The sequence below is a fragment of the Oryzias latipes genome, chromosome 18, assembly GCF_002234675.1.
Source record: "Oryzias latipes chromosome 18, ASM223467v1".
In the NCBI taxonomy this organism is placed as follows: Eukaryota; Metazoa; Chordata; class Actinopteri; order Beloniformes; family Adrianichthyidae; genus Oryzias; species Oryzias latipes.
Genome location: NC_019876.2, coordinates 17,712,637 through 17,733,543, shown reverse-complemented (window position 1 = coordinate 17,733,543; position 20,907 = coordinate 17,712,637). Strand labels below are relative to the sequence as shown.

Below are 20,907 nucleotides of genomic sequence, written 5' to 3'. Positions count from 1 at the left end.
AAACTTTGAATATATGGGATGCTTTTAATCTTTGTTGTTTGGTAGCTTTTGATTCAAAAGCTTTCATAACACTCAATATTAGTTCTTTGCTAGAATCCAGGTAAATTTTACAACGCAATACCTCTAAAGAAGAAGTGGTGACCTATTACTGGATATGCTCAAAGGTGAACAACAGCATTTTGTTGAAAATCAACTTGTAATTTCAGTAGCAATTAGTGGTAATGCAGTAATTTGATGAGTCTGCAAAGGGGATCAGGAAGAGCCGGTGATCGTGGTCTGTCAGTGTCTGAGTCCTCCTCCGTGGACGGTCACCACCATCTGGATCAGAGCCTTGGGTTTGAGTCCGTATTCTCCCAGAGGTTTGGAGTCTGAATCCAGCCGTTTGCCTCCGTATGTCAGTACAGCATCTGGAGTCATGTGAGCTGTGTTCAAAACATGAGAGAAAAAATATGATAAAATAATCATTCACTTTCAATTCATTTCTATTCAAGCCGCCAAATAATTACAGCTTGTTTGCTGGCTCTGTATCTTTAAAGTCAAATCATTTACTCTTATGAAGAAGTCAAAAAAAATCTTAGAACTTATTAAAAGAGAGAGATTTAATCAAATCTACAGGTTGTCTGGAAATTAAACTGTACCTGGGTTGCCACGAACTCTTTGTATTTTATCCTTTAACTCTTGGACAGTCATTTTCTTCATATCGTCCTCAGACTCTGCCAAGTCCACCGGTACCTCCACACCATCAAAACTCCTCACTTTGACCTGAACCACCGGTCTCTGAATGCCCCCAAAAGACCTCGGAGCCACAACAAAAACATCTCCCTGAGCGACCATCGTGTGTCTGCCTTCTTTCTCTCTGGTATCTCTGTTTCAGCTGAAGGTTTATTCTTTTAAACAGCAAAGATCTGTCGTCACAGGGGACTTTTTTACTTTCAGTTACAGTTGTAACCAATCCGAGATTATGACTTGAGGGGTATAAATTTATTTTCAAAGCTTTGCAGGTGAAACAACATGGCTTGTTTACTTGTGTTTATATAGCAACACGATTTTAAATGTGTAATAGATCTCATGTCTCAGCCTTTGAAAAAAAAAACAGGGAAATAAGAAAGAGGAGGCTTAAGATAAATCCATTTGTTATTAATAAACTACTGTGAAGTCCCAGACTTTCCTGGGACAAAAGTGGATCCAGGAATATCTAGTATAATCACGAATTGTTGAAAGAATTATGCTTAAAGTGGCCTAGTTTAAACCGTCAGTTCAATTCAAATCAAAACCAATTTTTTTAGATAGCCAAAAATCACAACAACAGTCTTCTCATTGGGCTTCGTACCAGTCAACAAACAAATATATGTATACTTATATTTTATTTTTACCCTTTGATGGGTTTTTTTCTACTTTACAATTTGCTCTGTTATTTTTTCTTTAAAATGGTTTTTGTTGCAATGCTTAATATAAATATGTTTTCATTATATTATACAAAAATTCTACAATTAACATGGAATTGTCCAAAAAGCTCAATTTCGAGTAGAACCAATAAAACCAATGAATCATGTAAATCACAAACAGAACTTTAATCCCAGATCGGTTGTGGCCCAGATTAACAACAACCACCACTGCAGCAGTTGACCTACAGGGTGCCAGTGGAAATCTGACTATTCCTAGTTGAAAAAGCAGAGGAGAAATGTGTGTTTGTAGGAAGAGAGAGAATAAAAAAAGCCATAGAACATAGAATGAACTCTATTGTAGTGTCATGACCATTGTTTAAGGATTTTTTTAAAAGCCTTTCTGTGTTGGGTGTTGAGAAGTTTGAAGTATTTTTTGTTGTTGTAGAGTGCAGAGTGCAGAGTGCAGAGCTCTGTTCGCTGTGTAGGATCTTTGTCTTGGTGGCTGTTCAGGATTAGAGAATGGAGAGTTTAAATATCTGGTGTCTTCAGAACTCCTGTTTGGTGGAAGAAACCATCTTTCAGACATTGGAAAAAATTCTGGACTGAGTTATTTTGAAAATTATTTGATCAAAACAAGAAAAGTAGATGTTTGAGGGAACAAAAATAAGAGAGAAACAAGGCTTAGAGATTGCAACCAGATTCAAGTTGTTTCATCATGGAAACAGGAATGAATTTTAAGTGGTAAGAGTTCACTAAAAATGTTCTAGAGATGAAGAAAGTGTCAGGCTGGGTTATAAATCTGAAACTCCAAGTTAGATGGTTAATGTTGAATGTTGACAGTGGTTATAAGTTTGTGCTGATGCACAAAAAAACACCAAGTAAAACAGTAATAAACGCAATCATGGAAAACACTCCTTTTTTAGTTTATAGATTTGATTTTATTAAACTACAAATGCAAAGATTTGATCTAAACCACATCTTAGTAAACAAACGCCTACTATGAAACAATAACACAGACATTTATGATGAAGGTTAACAGGTCTGTATGGGCCATCTCCTCTATTTTAAAGAGGCCATGTTTCATGCGGTAGACTATATTTTAAAGTGCAGCTATGTTGCAAAAACACTCAAATGCGCAAAAGTGTGCCGTTTATGATGTTGGGTTTTGATGCCACACAGGGATGGAGGTTTGTCTGGGGGCGACTCCACTGACGCACGTTATGTAAGAGTGACTTAATTTTCGACATTCAGCTGTGACTTTTACACACAAAAAACAAAACTGAACCTTACAACGAGGGCACACAACATTTTTACAGTTTTTTGAACTGTGCTGCAGCAGAGATCCACAGGTGGGACAGGCCCGGATGCAGGGACACCCTGAAGCATTTGGAACCGATTCAAAGACGATATCTGGGCAGTTCCTCAGAGTTGTCAGAGCTTCACTGAAGCAGCCGTCATTATCACAGCAGTCTGTGCGTGGCTGTGGACCCTTCCATTCTTTCAGACACTGCCAGCAGAACTCGTAGGCCTGTCCCTTTTTGTTTGTGCAATTTTGGCAACGCACACTCAGGTTTGACTCATCTTTCCTCGTCACAGGAACTTTGCATTCAGGGCACTGTGATTATTGATAAGATGAAGGACAAATCAGTAAAAACTTTAGGGTTCTTCGTAGTTTTGAAAATATTGTCCTTTAACTAAGATACTCACTGATTTAGTATTTTTCCTCCTTTCTCTTTCAGCGATGCTTTCCATAGTTTTTTCAAAGTACTCCTTCTCCTCAGGGGTCAGTAGAGCCATTTTACAGACCTCCTCATAAGACCACTCCTTATCACAGCCACTCATGCCACAAACAAACCGGCTCTCCCCCTGCACAGGAACATTAATGCATCTCATTAAAATCAAAGATTAGAACAACTTTGAAGACTGACAAAATATACAATTAATTTAAAAAAAATCTATTATTTGCAAGTAAAAAAAACAGTTTCAAAGACATTATCTTAATAATTGCTGTAAAACCAGTCTTGTAAAGCAAAATACAACAACTTGGTCTACATAATTTCTGTTTTTTTGGAAACGTGTAAAAATCAAAAGATCTTTGTTACTTGATGAACAATCACATGATCAAAGCTCAAATAAATGATGATGATTTTAAGCTTTTTGTTGACATAAGTCAGATGTTTCTTATCATTTTGAAGATGGAAAATGATCCCAAACCTTTTCAAGGAGCAAGCGGCACCAGTTGGTGAGAGACATGGGAGTCACAGCATGACCACAGGACATCTCTGCTCTGGGAGACGCAAATTCTTCACAGAGAACTGACACAAAACAATCAGAGATAGAGTAACAATCAAGATAGAGTAAAAGCAAACAAAATTTTCCCACAATAAAGCAAAGCTTTAAAACAAAGAACAAAAGGAGAAAATTTGAGTTACTTACAGTCTAATTCATCCACTCTATCCACAAATTTAAAAGTTGTATCTGTCAGATTGTAGACTTTTTCCATATTACTTATTTTGTTTCCACCCATTGTGCGGAAATTAGTTTTATAAAGTCCTGGAGCAAAATGACCAAACTGTTTTAATTTTTCTTTAAGCTCTGTCTTCTTCCATTCATGTGAAAAAGTGAAAGCAAAACAGCTTTATAATAAACTCCGCCTCCAGTCATTTCAATGGAAGACAAGCCTCCGATTCCTGTAAATGCTTGATGGAGAAATTTTGTTGTTGGCTGCAGACAAAGCATAACTATGTGGGGGTTCCTTACCAGCAAAAACACAACAGAGTATCGAGTTCATTTTATCACGTGCAGCAAATTATGTAAAGATGGAGTCATTTGGCTGAAAAGACTGAAAAAGATTATTGCCAACCCTTGGCTAAAAGTAATGGCCTTGTGGCCATGTCTATGTTTCTATTAAAAGTAAATCTGGATCAGAGCCTTGGGTTTGAGTCCATATTCTCCCAGAGGTTTGGAGTCTGAATCCAGCTCTTTGCCCCCGTATGTCAGTACGGTATCTGGAGTCATGTGAGCTGTGTTCAAAAAATTGATTAAATAAAATCATTCACTTTCAATGTATTTCTATTCAAGCAGCCAAAGTTCTGTCATTAAAGCTTGTTTGTGGGCTTATTAGTAACTTTACAAAAGTCAAATCATTTACTGTCATGAAAAAGTCAAAAACAATCCTAGAACTTTCTGGAATACCAGATACCAGAACTCTCTGGTATTTCTGTTTCAGCTGAAGGTTCATTTTCCTTTTATGCAGATCTGTTGTCACAGGGGACTTTTTTTACTTTCATTTCTAGTTGTTAACAATATCAGAAAATCACTTCAGGGGTAGTGAGTTGTCAACTTGTAATTAGAATCATTCACTGAACTGGCTAACCTGCCTAACCTGCATAGGCAGTGCATTCCACAAGCTGGGGCCAGCAACGGCAAATGCCCTATCCCCTCTGAGCTTCCGCCGTGTGCTTGGCACATACAGCTAGTCAGCTGATCTAAGCGAGCGAGAAGGGAAATGCAGCGGTAGCAGCTCAGGGAGGTAGGGCGGAGCAGGACCATTTAAAGATTTAAAAACAAATAAAATAATTTTAAAGTGAACTCTAAAATGGACAGGCAGCCAGTGTAGAAAAGCCAGAACTGGTGTAATATGCTCCCTCTTCCACGTTCCAGTTAACAAATGTGCAGCAGGGTCCTGCACCAGCTCGAGGCGGGACAAGGACGAGTGAGAGATACCAAAGTAGAGAGTTACAGTAATCCAGCAGAGTTGTAACAAAGGTGTGGATTACCATCTCAAAGTGTTTTCTTGATAAAAACAATTTGACTTTAGCCAGCTGCCTTAACTGAAAAAAGATGGATCTCACCACTGAGCTGATCTGCTCGTCCAAATTAAAACCATGGTCCATCTTCACTCCTAAGTTTGTGACAGTAGATTTAACCCTTGTGTTATCTTAGATGACCCCACCCTTGCATTGATGTGTTCTCCCTACCATGACAAAGGTGGATAAAGGTGAAGAGGATTTCATGTAATCCATGGACACCAGTGAAGATCACAGATCATTGTGGAAAAAAGGTTCAGAGAACTGTCTAGTGGGTCTAGATGACCCAACTCCCAACATTAAAGTGCCTAGGATAGCACAAGGGTTATAGGGAGTGATCCATTGTTGCTACTGGGACCAAATACAATCACTTCTGTCTTTTCCTCATTTAAATGGAGAAAGTTAAGAGCCATCCGGCCTCTTAATTCCTCCAAGCACTCAAATAAAGAGCTGATTGAGTCGGCATCCTTGTTGGTCTATGGCGCACATATCTGGGTATGATCTCCGTAGCAATGAAAAGCACAGTTGTGCTCTCTAAGAATGGAACCCAGGGGGAGTAAGTAGAGGGAGAATAGCAGAGGCCCGAGGATTGAACCCTGCGGGACCTCGTACAATAGAGAAGCAAAGGAAGACTGAACATTATTGAGATTTACACAGAACGTTCTATCTTCCAAATATGACCTAAACCACTGCAGAGCAGTGCCACGGATGCCTACCAGTTGGTGTTATTTGGAGATCAAGATGTTGTGATCTAGTGCAGCTGTAAGATCCAGTAGCACCAGAACCCCATAGTCCCCAGCATCTGTAGCTAAAAGGATGTCGTTAAACACCCTGAACAGAGCGGACTCAGTGCTGTGTAGAGATTTAAAGCCAGAATGGAAACCTCAAGGTTGCCTTTTTTATCTAGAGAAATTGTGAGTAGCAAATTTTGACAGTTTTTTTAGTAAAAATCACAAAAATTGAGACAGTTTTTATGTTTTAAACTAAACATCAGATGTGTAAAGACAAAATAAAAATATAGACATCCAAAAACAAACCACATTTGAAGTTAAAAGATGTGAAAATTATCTTTAAAAAAAAAACTGGAGAGGCTCTACTAAATTACAATGTTTCAAGGATTTTTCAAAAAGGTATCACAATAACTGGTCATGATTAATATGCTTGTTTTAAACCAAAACTTTAAATGCTAAATTCAGTTTTCAAACCTTCATGTTAAATTTGAATAAAAGCTATACTAATGAGGGGATCAGTGTCCTTCTTACATTATCATAAACAGCCCATGCATTTGGCAAATGCAACAGTGTGTTCAGAGAAAACTATGGGTTTGAATAGTTTATGGACTCTCTAGCCGGAAACTTTAAGTGACTGACAGAGAAATGGCTTTACCTTTCTGTAAAAAGCAACTTTAAAACTGTGGTAAAGCTTTTTTTTTTTTTTTTAATAAAATAAAGGATGCTATGTAGGCCACATGAGGAAGACAGACAGTGTTGTACCGGTACTACAACATTTTTGCCTGTTTAAACCAGAGGGGGGAAGCAACAAACCTGTTTTTGGACTTGAAGGTGTTTAATAGTAGTTTGTCTTTACTGTTAAAAGAGAAAAAAACAAACAGACGGTTGCAGAGGGTAAATGCATGACTTTACAGCCATTTCGGCCTTCTAAGAAGATAGGAAAGCGCTATACAAGTATACGCCATTTTAAAAGAAGGAAATAGTTTGTCTCAAAAAAAAACATACAAAATAAAAAGAAATCTGCTGGCTGATTTGATTAGTTACCAGTTGTCAAGTTCAAATATAAATGTTTATGCAACCTGCTTATATTTTACGAACAGGATTTAAAAGAACAAACATGTGGCGATTGTGGCGAAGAAACAATGAAAACAGAAGAATTGTATTTTATTTTAAAAGTATTTTATGGGAAAATTGCTCTGTAGTTGTTAATTATATTTTTTACATATGTAAAGTACGGTAATAGGAAATTATTTAGTAAGTACCCAAGTTCTTAAAAAAAATCGGTCACAAATTGCCACTTTTTTTCTTTTTTGTGTGTGTTTATATTAACAACAAGCTGGCCAATCAATATTTTTCAAATCCATTTTAATGTAAAGGCAACATTTTTAGAATCAGTTCAGCTTCGGTGCCACACAGGGATGGAGGTTTGTCTGGGAGCCACTTTTTCACTGCATGGTTTAAAGTGGGAGCTTGTCTTCAGACAATCTGCAGTCTTCTTCAAGCACAAGAAGCAGAACTCCACCTGGCAGCGATTACAGATGACGTTCTTGCAGCCAGTCCTGTCGTGCTCCACTTTCTGACCACAGGTGGGACAGGCCCGGATGGAGGGGCAAGCCCCCACCCCTTTCACATGAAAGAGTTTGGTTGTTTTGCAGATCCTGAGAAGCTCCAGATCTTGGTTGATGCAGCCATCGTTGCCACAACGATCAGAGCGGGGCGCCTTTCCTTTCCATGGCTTAAAACACTGCCAGCAGAAATGAAACGCCACCTTCTTGTCAGACTTGCACACTGTGCACTGCACACAGAGATTCGTCAGGTCCTCCCTCTCAACATAGGTCTTACAACCAGGACACTGTGACACACAAGGAAAATAAAATTTACTTTTATATTATTTGAGGAAAGAAAATTCTCTGTTATGTTGCTGCAGGTAATTCAATATTTACAGGCTCCAATCATTTGGAGGCTGATCACAGCTGCCTATTAAAGTAGAGAAAGTATGGAGGTTCTTACAGCTTTGAAGTCACAGAACTCAGCGGCAGCTATATGAGCCATAGTCTCCTCAAAGTGCTGCATCTCTTCAGCTGTCAGGACCGCCAGACGCCGCACCTCTTTGTAAGACCAGACAGCATCACACCTCACCAGAGTTCCCTCCTTTAAAGCGGGACATTTGAACTTGTACTGGCCCTGAAACAGAGACAGATCTTATGTGAGGACATTACCTGATGGGTGTTACAAATACCCACAAACTCAAGGGTTTACTTCAAATAAGCATTTCTTTTTATTGCATAACGACCCATTCTGATGAAAATTGTGTTTTTGGTGTTGTAAACAAGTTTTTGTGGCATTTTTCTGATGATGGAGGACATGTATCTAGTGACACACTAGACCTACATGGTGTTTTTCATTTATTGTTGTTTGTTGTTTCAGCCGTTTTTGGTTCTTATAACGGATATTGTTGTTTAAGTGTGTAATTTTAATTTTAAAACTAATTTAACTTAATTGTCGTGTAATTTAAAGATGCTCTTCTCTTCTTTTATATTATTGCACTGTTTTTTAATGTCACTTTAATGGTGCAGACAAAAGAATTTCCCCATGTTGGGATAAATAAATTCTTATCTAATCTAATCTAAAGAAATTACGCTCAAAATTGCATTTCTGAGTATTTCAAATTGTTGAGAATCAGGAGCAGACAAAAAATGTCATTTGAAAAAGAGTATATTTGTGACATTCTAAGTAATTTTGAGGGATTTTTTTAAAACATGTTCCAAAGAAAAATCAATTGGAGGCTTTAGTAATCACAATCAAAATGAAGGCACATCGGATTATTAAATAGATTTTTCTTTTCTGTTTTTGTTTAACAAATTCAAGGTTTCTTAAAAGGTGTATTATGGTTCGAAATATATGGTAAGAGTCCCTTAATACGTTTTGATTTAATTTTGTTAGTTAAACTTACAAATTTCAGACTCAAATGTCCCACATACTATTGAATAATATTTATTAATGAGATTATTGCGGAAAGTACCTGATCCAGCAGACTGCGACACCACCCAGTGAGAGACTCCGGGGTGACCGCGTGACCGCAGGACATCTCCGCGCGCAGACACTTATCTTCATCATCTGTGGCTGAGAGGAAAAAAGCAACACAAAATGGGATCATAAAAGGCAAATGTCGTTACTTTTATAAAAAAGTGTTAGCAGGTTTAGTTCCTCAGTGTAGGCTTACACCTTTTGCCTACCTGCAGCGGAATAATTATGAAGAAATTACAACGGGCAGCCACGTCTCTCTTTAGCCATTCACCGGCTTGACTTTATTAACAGGACCGAACAGAAAGCTTGCTCCAACATCCAGAGTAAAACAGCGCCTCCTTCAGGTCACTAATAACAGATACAGTTACAAAACAGTCATACCTGTCCAAGTGGTATCTCCTGAGTCATACCATTTGTCAACACTCCCACTTATGAATGACTTGTATACTGTACATTAACATTGTCAAAACAAAAATAAACAAATCAAATCACTTAAATGTCAAAACACTTATTCACCAAACATGATCTGTGAAAACCTCATCAACTTCAGTTTAGTGACAGGTTTAGTCATAACATCTGCGACCATGTCTTCTGTGGGGCAGTAGACAAGTGATATCTTCCCATCTCTTATGGTGGACCTGATAAAGTGATATTTTATGTCCACGTGTTTGCATCTTTGTCTGTTCACTGGGTTTCTGACAAGTGCAATGGTCCCCTGGTTGTCTTCATAAACCACAGATTTCAAATACTCATGTGTATCCATGCCTTTCAGCAGCTGTTCCAAATAGATACACTCCTGAATTGTTAGGGCGAGAGCCATGTACTCGGCTTCACAAGTAGATAGGGCTACTGTTGGTTGCTTTTTGGTCTTCCACGAGATCAATGAGCTGTCTTTGCTCATAGTTACGCAGTAACCGGTCGTACTCCGCCTATCACTGGTGTCTGCCCCCCAGTCTGCGTCGCTATATGCCTGAAGACCCAGGCCTTCACTGCTTTTTCGGAAACAAAGTTGTTTGTTAGCAGTCCCTCTGAGGTAACGCAAAACGTGTTTGACGGTAACCCAATGCTCATCTGTGGGATCAGCAAAATGTTGTGAGAGTTTGCTTACCACAAAACATAAATCAGGTCTTGTGCAGGTGGCCAGATAGATAAGGCTGCCAACAGCCTCTCTGTATGTTTTAACATCTGCCATTTTAGGTGCGTCCTCCGAATAATTTAGCTTTTGGTCACATGGAGTCTCCCTTGTTCTACACTCCTGCATGTCAAAGCGCTTCAGGATCTTTTCAACATACCTCTCTTGAGACATTTTTACACAGCCATCAGATTGGCTGAAGTATATGCCTAGAAAGTGTTTTAATTGACCAAGATCCTTCATCTTAAACCTGGTGGAAAGTAACGCCTTCACCTGGTTTAGACTTTTGATGTTACTGGCTGCAAGGATAAGATCATCCACCCAGATGACGATTATTACCTTTTCTCCCTGTTTCGACTCTTTTGTATAGACACAGTGGTCTGCTGGGTTCTGAGTAAAATTGTTATCTGTCAGACATGTGTGAAGCATCTCATTCCAATTGCGCCCCGACTGTTTCAGACCATAAATGGATTTTTTTAGCTTACACACCAGGTTTCCTTCCCCTTTTTCGTAACCTTCAGGTTGCTCCATGTAAATGTCTCGATCGATGGGTGCATGCAGATAAGCTGTTTTGACATCCATCTGGTGTAATGTTAGGTTGTCTTGGGCTGCCTTCTGCATCACAACACGTACACTGGTCAGATTAGCTGTAGGTGAGAATGTCTCGTCAAAATCAATCCCGGCCCTCTGACTATATCCTTTAGCCACAAATCTGGCCTTGTATTGTTCATGTCCATCATTGTTCTCCTTAATGGAGTACACCCACCTACCTCCCACTGTCTTTCTGCCTTCTGGCAATGTAGTCAGGGTAAAAGTCTGATTATCCTCTAAGGATTTGATCTCTTCATCCATAGCTCTCTTCCACTTTCCTGATTCTGTCGATGACATAGCTTCTTTAAAGGTTAGTGGCACACCACAAACTGTTCGGTAGCAGTAGTCTATGCTAGTGAGCATACTGTCTTCCTCCTTGGCATCCCCCTGAATATAATCTTTCAGATACCCCGGGGGTTTACGTTCTCTGGTGGGGTATTTCCTACTGCTCGAAACCTGTGTCATCACTCTAGGGTGTTCTTCTGCGTCATTTTCTGGTGACTGTAGATCATCTGTCTGTTCATCTGTGATGGGGCAACTGGGCTGCAGTGCCTCTCTCTCCTCACAGTCTCCTAAGGAGTCAACATCTAGCTCCTGAGTCTGGGTCTCGTTCTCACAGGTTGTCTTTGTGATGAATTTCACCAGTCTGTGCTTTTGTACTTTCCCTGTACTGGGATAGTAGACCAGAAAAGCTGGACTGCCTTTATCATGTCCTACGAAGAGCCCTTTTTCACACTTGGAGTCTAGTTTACCCCTATCTTGTTGGTAGGCATAACACACTGATCCAAACTTATGCATCTTTGCCAGATCACACCTTTTACCTGTCAGAGCTGTATAGGGGGTAGTACCCGTGTGCTTATTAAAGCATCGATTCCTGGTGTAAGCTGCCTCCTGAATGGCATAATGCCAAAGGCTCTTAGGCAGATTACTGTCAATAAGCTTACACCGAGCCATCTCAAAAAGGGTGCGCCCTTCCCTCTCTGCTACCCCATTCTGGTGTGGGGAATATGGGCAGGACATCTCATGTCTGATTTTGTTCTTCCTCAGTAGCGTCTGGAACTCTTTACTGGTGAACTCAGTCCCATTGTCTGACCGAATGCATTTCACAGTACCATAAGGTGCTACATCAGCCAGAAACTTCTCAGTGGCTTGAGTTGCATCACTTTTTGCTTTCAGGAAGTAAACGAAAACAGCCCCTGTAAACACATCTGTAAAAGACTGCATATACTTGAAACCATCTATTGATTCATTGTTTACTGGACCAGCTAGATCTGTGTTCACAAGTTCAAGTTGTGTCTTAACTTTGTCAGTTGGATTTCTGTTTCTCGTTCGGGTGAACTTTCCTTTTATGCATACATCACATTCTTTATCAGGCTTACGTTTTGCACCTTTAATGTGCATGCCGACTGTTACATCCTGCAATCGCAGTATGTCTTCGTAGTTGCAGTGACCCATGATCTCGTGCCAGGTTTGGATATCATAACTGACATTACAAACATCATTTTCACCAAAATCTGTCTGTAAGTAGTACATCCTTTTAAACACATGAATGGTAAATTTGGTGCCATCAGGCACCTCAAGAACATCTTTACCTTCATCAAAGTGTACCTTGGCACCATTAGCAGTTGCACACTTCACCGAGAAGAGTTCTTGTGGGAATGAGGGGATGTAAAGGGCGTTCTTCAACGTCACTGTACAGCGGCGCCCTTTACTGTCCAGGAGACATACCTGTGCATCCCCTCTGCCTTGTGCCAACCCAAAAGTACGCTTTCCGTCTGCAAGCTCCATGCTGTGTCTCTCTGGCTTGAAGGTGCTGTCGAAACTCTTGAACCGGCTCCTGTCGTTAATAATGTGGGACGATGCACCTGTGTCCACGACCAGGCCTTTTATCTGGATCTGCTGTGCAGCTCTGCTGGCATCTTTCGTCTCCGTCTTAAACGTGAAGTCTTCCTTTTCTGCAGCTCCCCTGGTGTCGTCCCGCCTGCAATCCACTTTATGGCTTCTGCTGTCGCAGCAGTCATCTTGAGCACGAGCGCACCGAGAGCCACGTCCACGTTCTTTCTTTCTGCACGCTTTATCTGTGTGACTTGTGCTCTTGCATGAACTACACCAAGCTTTCTTTGAGCAATCATCTTTTCTGTGCCCCTTTTCTCCACATCTCCAGCAAACCAGGTCCGTTGAAGGTCCGCTCTTTTTCTTTGGAGCCGCTCGGGCTTTCAGCACTCTCTCTCCCGTCTCATCTGCTACGGGGTCTATGTCTTCAGAGGCCTCAAAGTTCCTTAATTTGGCTTTGAACTCTCCCAGCTTCATGTCTGCAGAGCTATGTGTAACCATCAGCGTGAATGGCTTGTATTTTTCTGGAAGTCCCCTCATAATCATTGCCATCATCAGTCCCTCACTCGGTGCTTCACCTGCACTCTTGAGCGCTGTGATGATTTGCTCTGCTCTGATGACATACTCTGTAACAGTCTCTGTGTCTGCTTTCTTCAGTGAGGTCAATGTTATGTACAGGGAGACAATCCGGGGCCTACCTTTGCCGATGTAGTGTTCTCTTAACACTTTCAGACTCTCTCTGCCTTTGTCTTTAGTGTCTCTGAATATCAGTCCCAAGCTGGTGTTATCCAGTAATGGCGCCAGCGCGCAATATGCATCAGCGTTCAGCTTGTTGTCACGTGCTTGTTCTTCCACTGACAGAGGACCGGCAGGCTCATTCAGGATTGTCTGCTTCAGTCCTGCACTGTGCATGCAGCATAACATCCTTTCTTCCCAGAGCTCATACTCCTCTGCTCTCCCGTCGAATGTGGGCCACTTAATCTTGGTTCTGTTCGTCATTTTATGTCCGTAGCTAAGCTAGCAATAGCTCCCAGCTAATTCCTGCTTTGCGTTAGCAAACAGACGTCTTGCGATAGCACGTGTCCGTCGTCAGACTCTCAGAATGCTCCTTGCGGTCTCTGGGCCCATAACCTGTTAGCAGGTTTAGTTCCTCAGTGTAGGCTTACACCTTTTGCCTACCTGCAGCGGAATAATTATGAAGAAATTACAACGGGCAGCCACGTCTCTCTTTAGCCATTCACCGGCTTGACTTTATTAACAGGACCGAACAGAAAGCTTGCTCCAACATCCAGAGTAAAACAGCGCCTCCTTCAGGTCACTAATAACAGATACAGTTACAAAACAGTCATACCTGTCCAAGTGGTATCTCCTGAGTCATACCATTTGTCAACAAAAAGACACAGAAGTGCGCTCATTATTTGCCTTCTGTGTCATGGAAACGCGCATGTGTGCTCCAGCAGAGGCAAGCGCATCATTTTACGACAAAAATCTAATATTGTTTTGGTTTCTTACGCAGCGGATCCAGATCATCAGGCCTTTTGACAAATTTTAGCGTGGTGTCTTTAGGGTCGTAACATTTTTCCTGATTCGTAGAACTCATCTTTGGACCGGATCTGCAGTTTCCAACCAAAATGAGCCCAGTTCTCTTTGCTGCAGGCAGCGTCCCGTTTAGGTTTAAACTGTCAGTTTCAACAGCTGTAATTAAAAATAAACAAACAGCCCCACCTTCTTTTATTCCACTGTTGTTGACCCAGGTTTTTAGAACTTTTTCATGTGTATAAAAATAATGAACAGTAGAGGAATTTTGAACATGTAGCTGGCCTTCCTGAGTTCGGTGTCACGTGGTATCTAAAGACTCCAGTGAAATAACGGAGCTCGGATCGGATGTCTGTTCACTTTAAGGCTCCTTTTCATTGTGATTGTCTCTTACACTAGCCGCGTTTACATGGGCAAAAGTAATCGGAATGAACGCCTGATCGGAAAGAAAATGCGTCATGTAAACGCGCCGTTCGGAATACTCTGCCCCGGTCAGACTCATTCGGATCAGAATTTCTTTCCGATCGAGATAGGTGGGTTATACCGATCGTTTATCCGATCGTGGAGCATGTAAACGGTCATTCCGATCGTGTGTCACTGCTGCTCTGGTTTACGTCACGCATAGACGGTGTTTCGCTGAGAGAAAGCTTTGGAGCGCATACGGGACCGACCAGCTCTGCGGACGCCCCTTGAAAAGCGCCGCTCCGCTCTCGCCCCGCTGGCTCTCCCCTCTCTTACACCCCTCACGGGGGAGATTCGGAGGAGGAGCGCTCACTCGGTCCACTGGCACCCGAGTGAGCAGAGCAGCTGGATTAATAATGTTGTGTCGGGGGGGTTACGTGTGCGTTTTGTTGTTTTGTTATGTGTGGGAGAATTCAGACTGCGAGCCGTCCCGCCGCTCTGGGTTAGCGGCTGCAGGACTCAGGAGGAACCGTGTTTGAACAGAGCTCGGGCCGCTAGCTCACAGAGTGGCTTTGGGGCGGTCTGTGTGAACTTTCAGAGCAGAAATAAATGTCGCTCAGTCCTTAGAAAGCTGCAGATTGCTGCGTTTCTCGCACGGTCCTGGATTTTGTGTCCATCCATCAGGCTAATGATGTTAGCCCGTGTTAGTCTGTCCTAAGCTTTCGTCCAGCTTAATTCTTCCACAAAAAAAGCACTGACCACACAGATTAAATATAACGATGAGCGAACAGGCAATTCATAATATTCATGACATTAATAAAAGCACGTTTGGAAGATCGTCTCGTATGTTACCGAGCTGCTGCATAAATGTCTGTGGAAGCGGTTTGTTTACAACGGGACCTATATCCGCATCCGGGTGATTTTACACTACTGCGCATGCCCAAATGATTCATTCCGAACGAGAGTATGAGCCATGGGAACGTTTGTTCTAATCGGAAAAAGGTTTTCTGTGCCCATGTGCACTGGTGAATTTTAACCCGACCATTGATCCGATCAAGATATTCTGCCCATGTAACCGCGGCTACTGTGAGCAATCCAGCCTTAATCTCTCCAGAGTTCTTAGAACTTTTTTTTCCTGATTCATTCCTCTCTTGGATGGCCTCCTGAAATTATATTAAAGACTCTGATTCTGCCACTCCCTGACTCCACCATTGTGTCCGCCTGAGCTGCACCTGATAACCTGGAGCCGTTCTAAAGATTTTTTTTGCTGCCACACTTTACCCTTTAGGAAAAAACCACTAACGTGTATTTGTTATTGTTACTAATATGATCATTATAAATAAACCATTATGTTTGGTGAAAAGCATTTTATTCAAAATATGAAATTGTTTATAACTTTCGACAGACCTTCATTGAGTGACTTCATTTCAAAATAAAAGACACATTGTGTCACATAAAATCATCAAAATGCATATAATGGAATAGTAAGTAGTGTAATGTCAGCAGTGAAGAAAAAATAACTGTTTATGTTACAGTGTGTGGTGCATCTACAGAAATCCATAAATCTAACTTATAAAAATGAAATCAGAGCTGATAAAGAGACCCTTAATGTATTTTTCGAACCATACGGTGAACTTAAAACATCTGAATTTGTTAAAAAAGAGAAAATCTAGTTTATAGTCTGCTGCACCTTAAGTATGATGGTTGTGCTTACTGACCACCGATTGATTTTCTGTGGTAAACGGCGCTCAAAAATGTGTCCAAAATGGTTTAGTCCAACTTTGTTGAACTACAAACTCTTAGCATTATGACTGCTGTGGTTTGGAGCCTGGCAGAGTGGTACATTATTTTACTTTACTTCACTGTTACTATTTAAAATGAAAGCTTTTATTATTCTTTGATCTAAGAGCCACACATAGCTCCGGAGCCTCAGGTTGTAGTAGACCCCTGCTCTAAACCAACAACATGGCTCTTCTCACCAGTCTTCTACACCTTTCTTTTCATTCTTGCTGAAACTTTTTTATTCATCACATCACAACGGACTCTGGGATGAGTTTAAAATAATAAAAATAATAACAATAGCTGACTTCATCTTTCAATTTGCAGAGGTAAGCAGTCAGAAATCTGGACATACGCTGGAATGCACTAAAGACAAGAGTAAATTACACATTTATTAACCCTCCTGTTATGTTCATTTGTGAGGAACAGAGATGATGTTCCTGGGTCAATTTGACCCGGGGCATGTTTTTTTAATTAAAATATGTCTGAAACTCAAAAAATCCTAACAAGCAGTGTGAATATTTCATTACTAATTCCATTACTAATTATTCTATCAAAACTTAGTGAAATGGTGTTCCTTACCTCTAACAGGTAGTGGTTCACTTATTGGATAATTTACTCGTTTTTCTTAAAAATATACACGTTCAAACTTTTTTCAAATTTTTCACTACTTGATTACTTTTGAAAGACTAACATATAAAATACAATAGTTTTACATAACATTGAAACATAATCTTGAAATTTTGTTTTACATACATGCACGATGAACCAGAGAAAAACAAAATCACAATACAACAGATAAGCAATCGCAATATGAACTTGTGTGTGTGTCTGTATATATACTGGATCCTGTCTCCGGCTCGACTCGCACCCCCGACTGTCCCCCCAACTCCGTCTGGTTAAAGCTCGTCTGCTGGACTTTAAATATGTAGTTGTAGAGTTAGATAAGTTAATTCCTCTCTATGAGTTCTGGTAAATTTCCTGTCCGTCCTGGGGGAGGATCCCTCCTTCATGTGGGCTCCAATGAGGTTTTTTTTGTTTTTTCCAGAATCTGTTTTTTATTAGGAGTTTTTCTTTACTGCGAAGGGGGGTCTAAGGGCAGGGATGCTAGTTTAGTTTAGTTAGTTCAATTTAGTATATTCCTATTGAATTCTATGCATTCATGATCCTTTTGATTTTATGTTTTACTTTTTCAATTACCGACATGAAGCCCACTGTTGTCGTGAATTTGGGCTTTATAAATAAAATTGAATTGAATTGACATGGTCACATGAGTCACTGCCATCCTAGTGGGCCCTGGCACTGTCTTTATTATGTTTTCTGCAGACAGGTTTGTCTGACGCATATTTGAGGATGAAGACCAATTTATTTCACCATTCTTTGGTATGAATGTCTTGCTTGGAGTAACAGGAATAGCAATTCCCTCATCTGGTTCAAAATCAGAATCATTAGAATCAGAATTTAGCTCAAGATAGTCTCCTCCTGGACTGTCATCTTTCTGCTTTGGTTGCTTATTTTGTAAAGGTCTGCCTGTGTAATGTTGGAAGGACTCCCATGCAGAGAATCTTTTATATGCCCCCCCCCCCCCCCCCCAGTTTTCCCGCAAGAACATAAATAGTTCCTGTCAAAAATCCTAACACCTATGCACCTTTGTGTGTGTGTGTGTGTATGTGCGTGCATGTGTGTATCTATGTGTGTGTGTGTTTGTGTGTTTGGGGTGAAATATGTCTCACAGCTGCAAATAAAGGAATACTACTACTAAGAAGACATCATTGTACCTCAAGTTTGACTGCTGGTTTAAATTGACCCGAACACGATCTATGTGATATAAACATGCAGGGGGGGTTTGCAAATATGTGAGATGAACAAGATTCATAATATATGTTGATTACACTAATTAAGGCAAGCAGAAGAAGTTTCATGCTGAAAAAATACTTTTAACTATTTTTCCTAGATGTTCAAAAACGGGTCAATTTGACCCGCAACATAACAGGAGGGTTAAATAAACAAGGACTATCTGTTAAAAAAAAGACTTTATTCATATGAATAGTTTATCAGAAAGTACCTGATCCAACAGGCTGCGACACCACCCAGTGAGAGACTCCGGGGTGACCGCGTGACCGCAGGACATCTGTGCGCGTAGACTATCATCCTCCTCAGAGGCTGAGAACACAAAAACACCATATTGAATCCAACACTTGTTTAAGTGGAAAACACACTGACTTCCTTTAGACTACCTGTACTGAATTCCTACCAAGATAAGACACACATTCATCATTTGATCCATTAACCAAACACAGAACATAATATCTCAGTTTCTTACGCAGAGGGTCCAGATCATCAGGACTGTCCACAAACGTCAGCGTGGTGTCTCTGGGGTCGTAAATTTTGTCCTCCTCGTCCACTAAGTTCATTTTCAGACTATTCGGTTCAATACCAGGAAGCAAAGTGAACACATACCAACTGTATGTGTAGTCGATAGGATTTTACTTTCGGTTCCTGCAGGTGCTCGGATCAGTAAAAACAAGGACGAGCAAAGTTCTTTTTACGTTTTACTGTTTTATCTTTTGAGCAAAATAAAAAAAAATGTATATTGAACCACTTTAAAATACGTCTTCCTTCTTTATTTGTCACAGAATGTACAGGTATCAAGGAATTACCTTGAAGTCCACAACAAACTTCTGTTTTTATTTTTTTTTAAAGTCACCAAAAAATAAATATCTTATCATAACACAATACTTTTGGAGGTGGTACACCTTCAAAATGAGCAAAAAATATTATTTTTGTACCCTATAAAAATGTAGGTCTTTTCATGCGTAATTTTGATTTCTGTACCTGAACATAAATGGTACGACCCATAATTTTACAGAAAACCTCAGTAAATTACTATTGTCAATATTTTGTGTAAAGTAAACCCGATAGGAATATGTCTCATGAGCAAATTAATACCAAATGTTGTCAGTTAAAATTAATAAGTGTCACAAAATTCTTGTTTCGATAGGCCACGCCCCCTTTGACGTCAGATCAAGCCGTTTTCATGGTAACTTCAATCGACCGACTGCAGAAACAGCAGACCGCAATCTGATCAGCATGGGGAAGATTTACCAGGTGGTCGTCCACGGTCTGAGAGGGGAGAAGATGGTGATCGATCTGTGTAACACCGAAGAACAAATGCAGAAGATGACAGTTCTGCAGCTGAAGGAGAAGATAGCTCAGAGACTCCCTGAAAGCGCAGGTATAAAACAAGAAGAACCCACCCGCACGCGCGTCACTTTTTGAGCAGTTTTTATCAAATTCGGTCAAAATATAATTCTTTTTCTTGCTTTTGTCGTTTCACTTAAGTGAAATATAGAGGAAGCATTTAAGAGAAAGCTTGAATAAGAAAGTTTTCAAAAGCGAAAACTGAAAGTAAAATATTAAAATGACTCATTTGATCATCATGTGTTTTCAGATATACCGGCTATGTCGAAGTTTTTTTTTTAATAAAATAAAGTAAATATGTAAAAATAAAACAAATAATGCAGATAACTAAACACATGTCAATGTGAACAATTTGTCAGACTTTTAAATGTATCAACAGATGTTTTGGTTTGAAAACAAAACGTTTAAAACAAAAACAGAACCTGACTGGAGTTTTCTTCATGTTTTCAGTTGTTATGACGTATTAGCTTATCAGAACCATGAGTAGGTGAAGAAATGGACCCCGAAATTGAACCATTCAGTGCATAAAGTTAGTCTTCAACGCTCAGTATGTGGAGTAGTACTGTTTTCCCACCCTTAGGTGGCGATAATGAGCAGAGGTTGGAGGTTGCAAGAAACAGGAGACTAGTAAGGAGGCGCAACAGTCTTGTTGCTGAGCAACGCTGCTTGGCGGAGCTCTTTCTCTCCATAGCGTGTGTAGTTCCTTGAAGAAAAGCAGTGCAGAATAACGCACACAGATTTTTCTCTCGTGAGGTCATCAGAAGACACACATCTACTGAACTCCTTTCGATATTTCTGTGGACATACAGTACTGAAAGATGTGTCATAGTTTCTGAATGATTTCCATAGAAACTACCATTTGTATTCATGTCTCTACTTAGATTTTTTTTTTCAAAAAACGTTATTAACAAAATTGATAATTGATATAATATCATAGCACAGACAACACTGAACAAAGGGGCCAAAAAGACAGCAATAAACGAAAAAGAAAAGCACTCAAAAGAAAACAGAATTACAGATCACATTCCTAATAATCAGAAACTGGTCCAACTGTAACTTTAAATCCCCCCTTTAAATTCTTTAAATAGATTCAGCATAGTTTTTAGGATGTCTTTACATAGGGAATCTTGTTTAAACAATCAACTTATCTAAAATATGTTGGTCTTGTGGGTTTTATCTTCAACAGGAGAGGAATCTCTGCGTCTGATCTTCACGGATAAGATGTTGGATACAGACTCCAAGCTGCTGTCCGAATATGGAATCCAGAACTTGTCTGTAATCCACATGGTGATTAAAGTTCCTGGAGGACTTTAAGTGTCACTGCAAGCATCTGCACGTTGACCTGCTGCTGCTTTCATCTGCCATGTTCTGGACTCTTTTTGGTTTTGTTTCATTGTCTGTTCACAGTTTTTAAAGTATTGTTGCTCAAAATAAAATGAAAAATGAAAAGTATTCTTTTGTGCCTGGCTGTCTTTATGGGT

General features: G+C 40.2%; 4 protein-coding genes across 5 annotated transcripts; 1 reads left to right on the top strand and 3 right to left on the bottom strand.

The window, feature by feature from the left end:
• Positions 1-2,300: 2,300 nt before the first annotated feature.
• LOC101168990 (uncharacterized protein DDB_G0292642) lies at positions 2,301-4,658 on the bottom strand. The gene is made up of 4 exons (XM_004079905.4): positions 3,822-4,658; positions 3,600-3,700; positions 3,093-3,251; positions 2,301-3,000 (listed from the first exon to the last, which is right to left on the bottom strand). The coding sequence occupies exons 1-4, from the start codon at positions 3,910-3,912 to the stop codon at positions 2,536-2,538; spliced, it is 816 nt and encodes a 271-aa protein (XP_004079953.1). The 5' UTR covers positions 3,913-4,658; the 3' UTR covers positions 2,301-2,535.
• Positions 4,659-7,273: 2,615 nt separating this feature from the next.
• On the bottom strand, positions 7,274-14,215 carry LOC101168744 (E3 ubiquitin-protein ligase RNF19A). Of its 2 annotated transcripts, none has more exons than XM_020711688.2 (4): positions 14,021-14,215; positions 8,948-9,048; positions 7,936-8,109; positions 7,274-7,777 (listed from the first exon to the last, which is right to left on the bottom strand). In XM_020711688.2, the coding sequence occupies exons 1-4, from the start codon at positions 14,106-14,108 to the stop codon at positions 7,322-7,324; spliced, it is 819 nt and encodes a 272-aa protein (XP_020567347.1). In that variant the 5' UTR covers positions 14,109-14,215; the 3' UTR covers positions 7,274-7,321. The 2 variants fall into 2 exon arrangements, with proteins under 2 accessions (XP_020567347.1, XP_023822156.1); XM_023966388.1 differs by lacking the exon at positions 14,021-14,215 and adding an exon at positions 9,162-9,344.
• On the bottom strand, positions 9,205-14,003 carry LOC111949320. Its single transcript, XM_023966387.1, has 2 exons — positions 12,268-14,003; positions 9,205-9,300 (listed from the first exon to the last, which is right to left on the bottom strand). Exons 1-2 carry the CDS (start codon positions 13,505-13,507, stop codon positions 9,293-9,295), a joined length of 1,248 nt encoding a protein of 415 aa, XP_023822155.1. The 5' UTR covers positions 13,508-14,003; the 3' UTR covers positions 9,205-9,292.
• Positions 14,216-19,229: 5,014 nt separating the features above from the next.
• Positions 19,230-20,878, top strand: LOC101170466 (NEDD8). Its single transcript, XM_004079832.3, has 2 exons — positions 19,230-19,460; positions 20,613-20,878. The coding sequence occupies exons 1-2, from the start codon at positions 19,316-19,318 to the stop codon at positions 20,738-20,740; spliced, it is 273 nt and encodes a 90-aa protein (XP_004079880.1). The 5' UTR covers positions 19,230-19,315; the 3' UTR covers positions 20,741-20,878.
• The last annotated feature ends 29 nt before the right edge of the window (positions 20,879-20,907 follow it).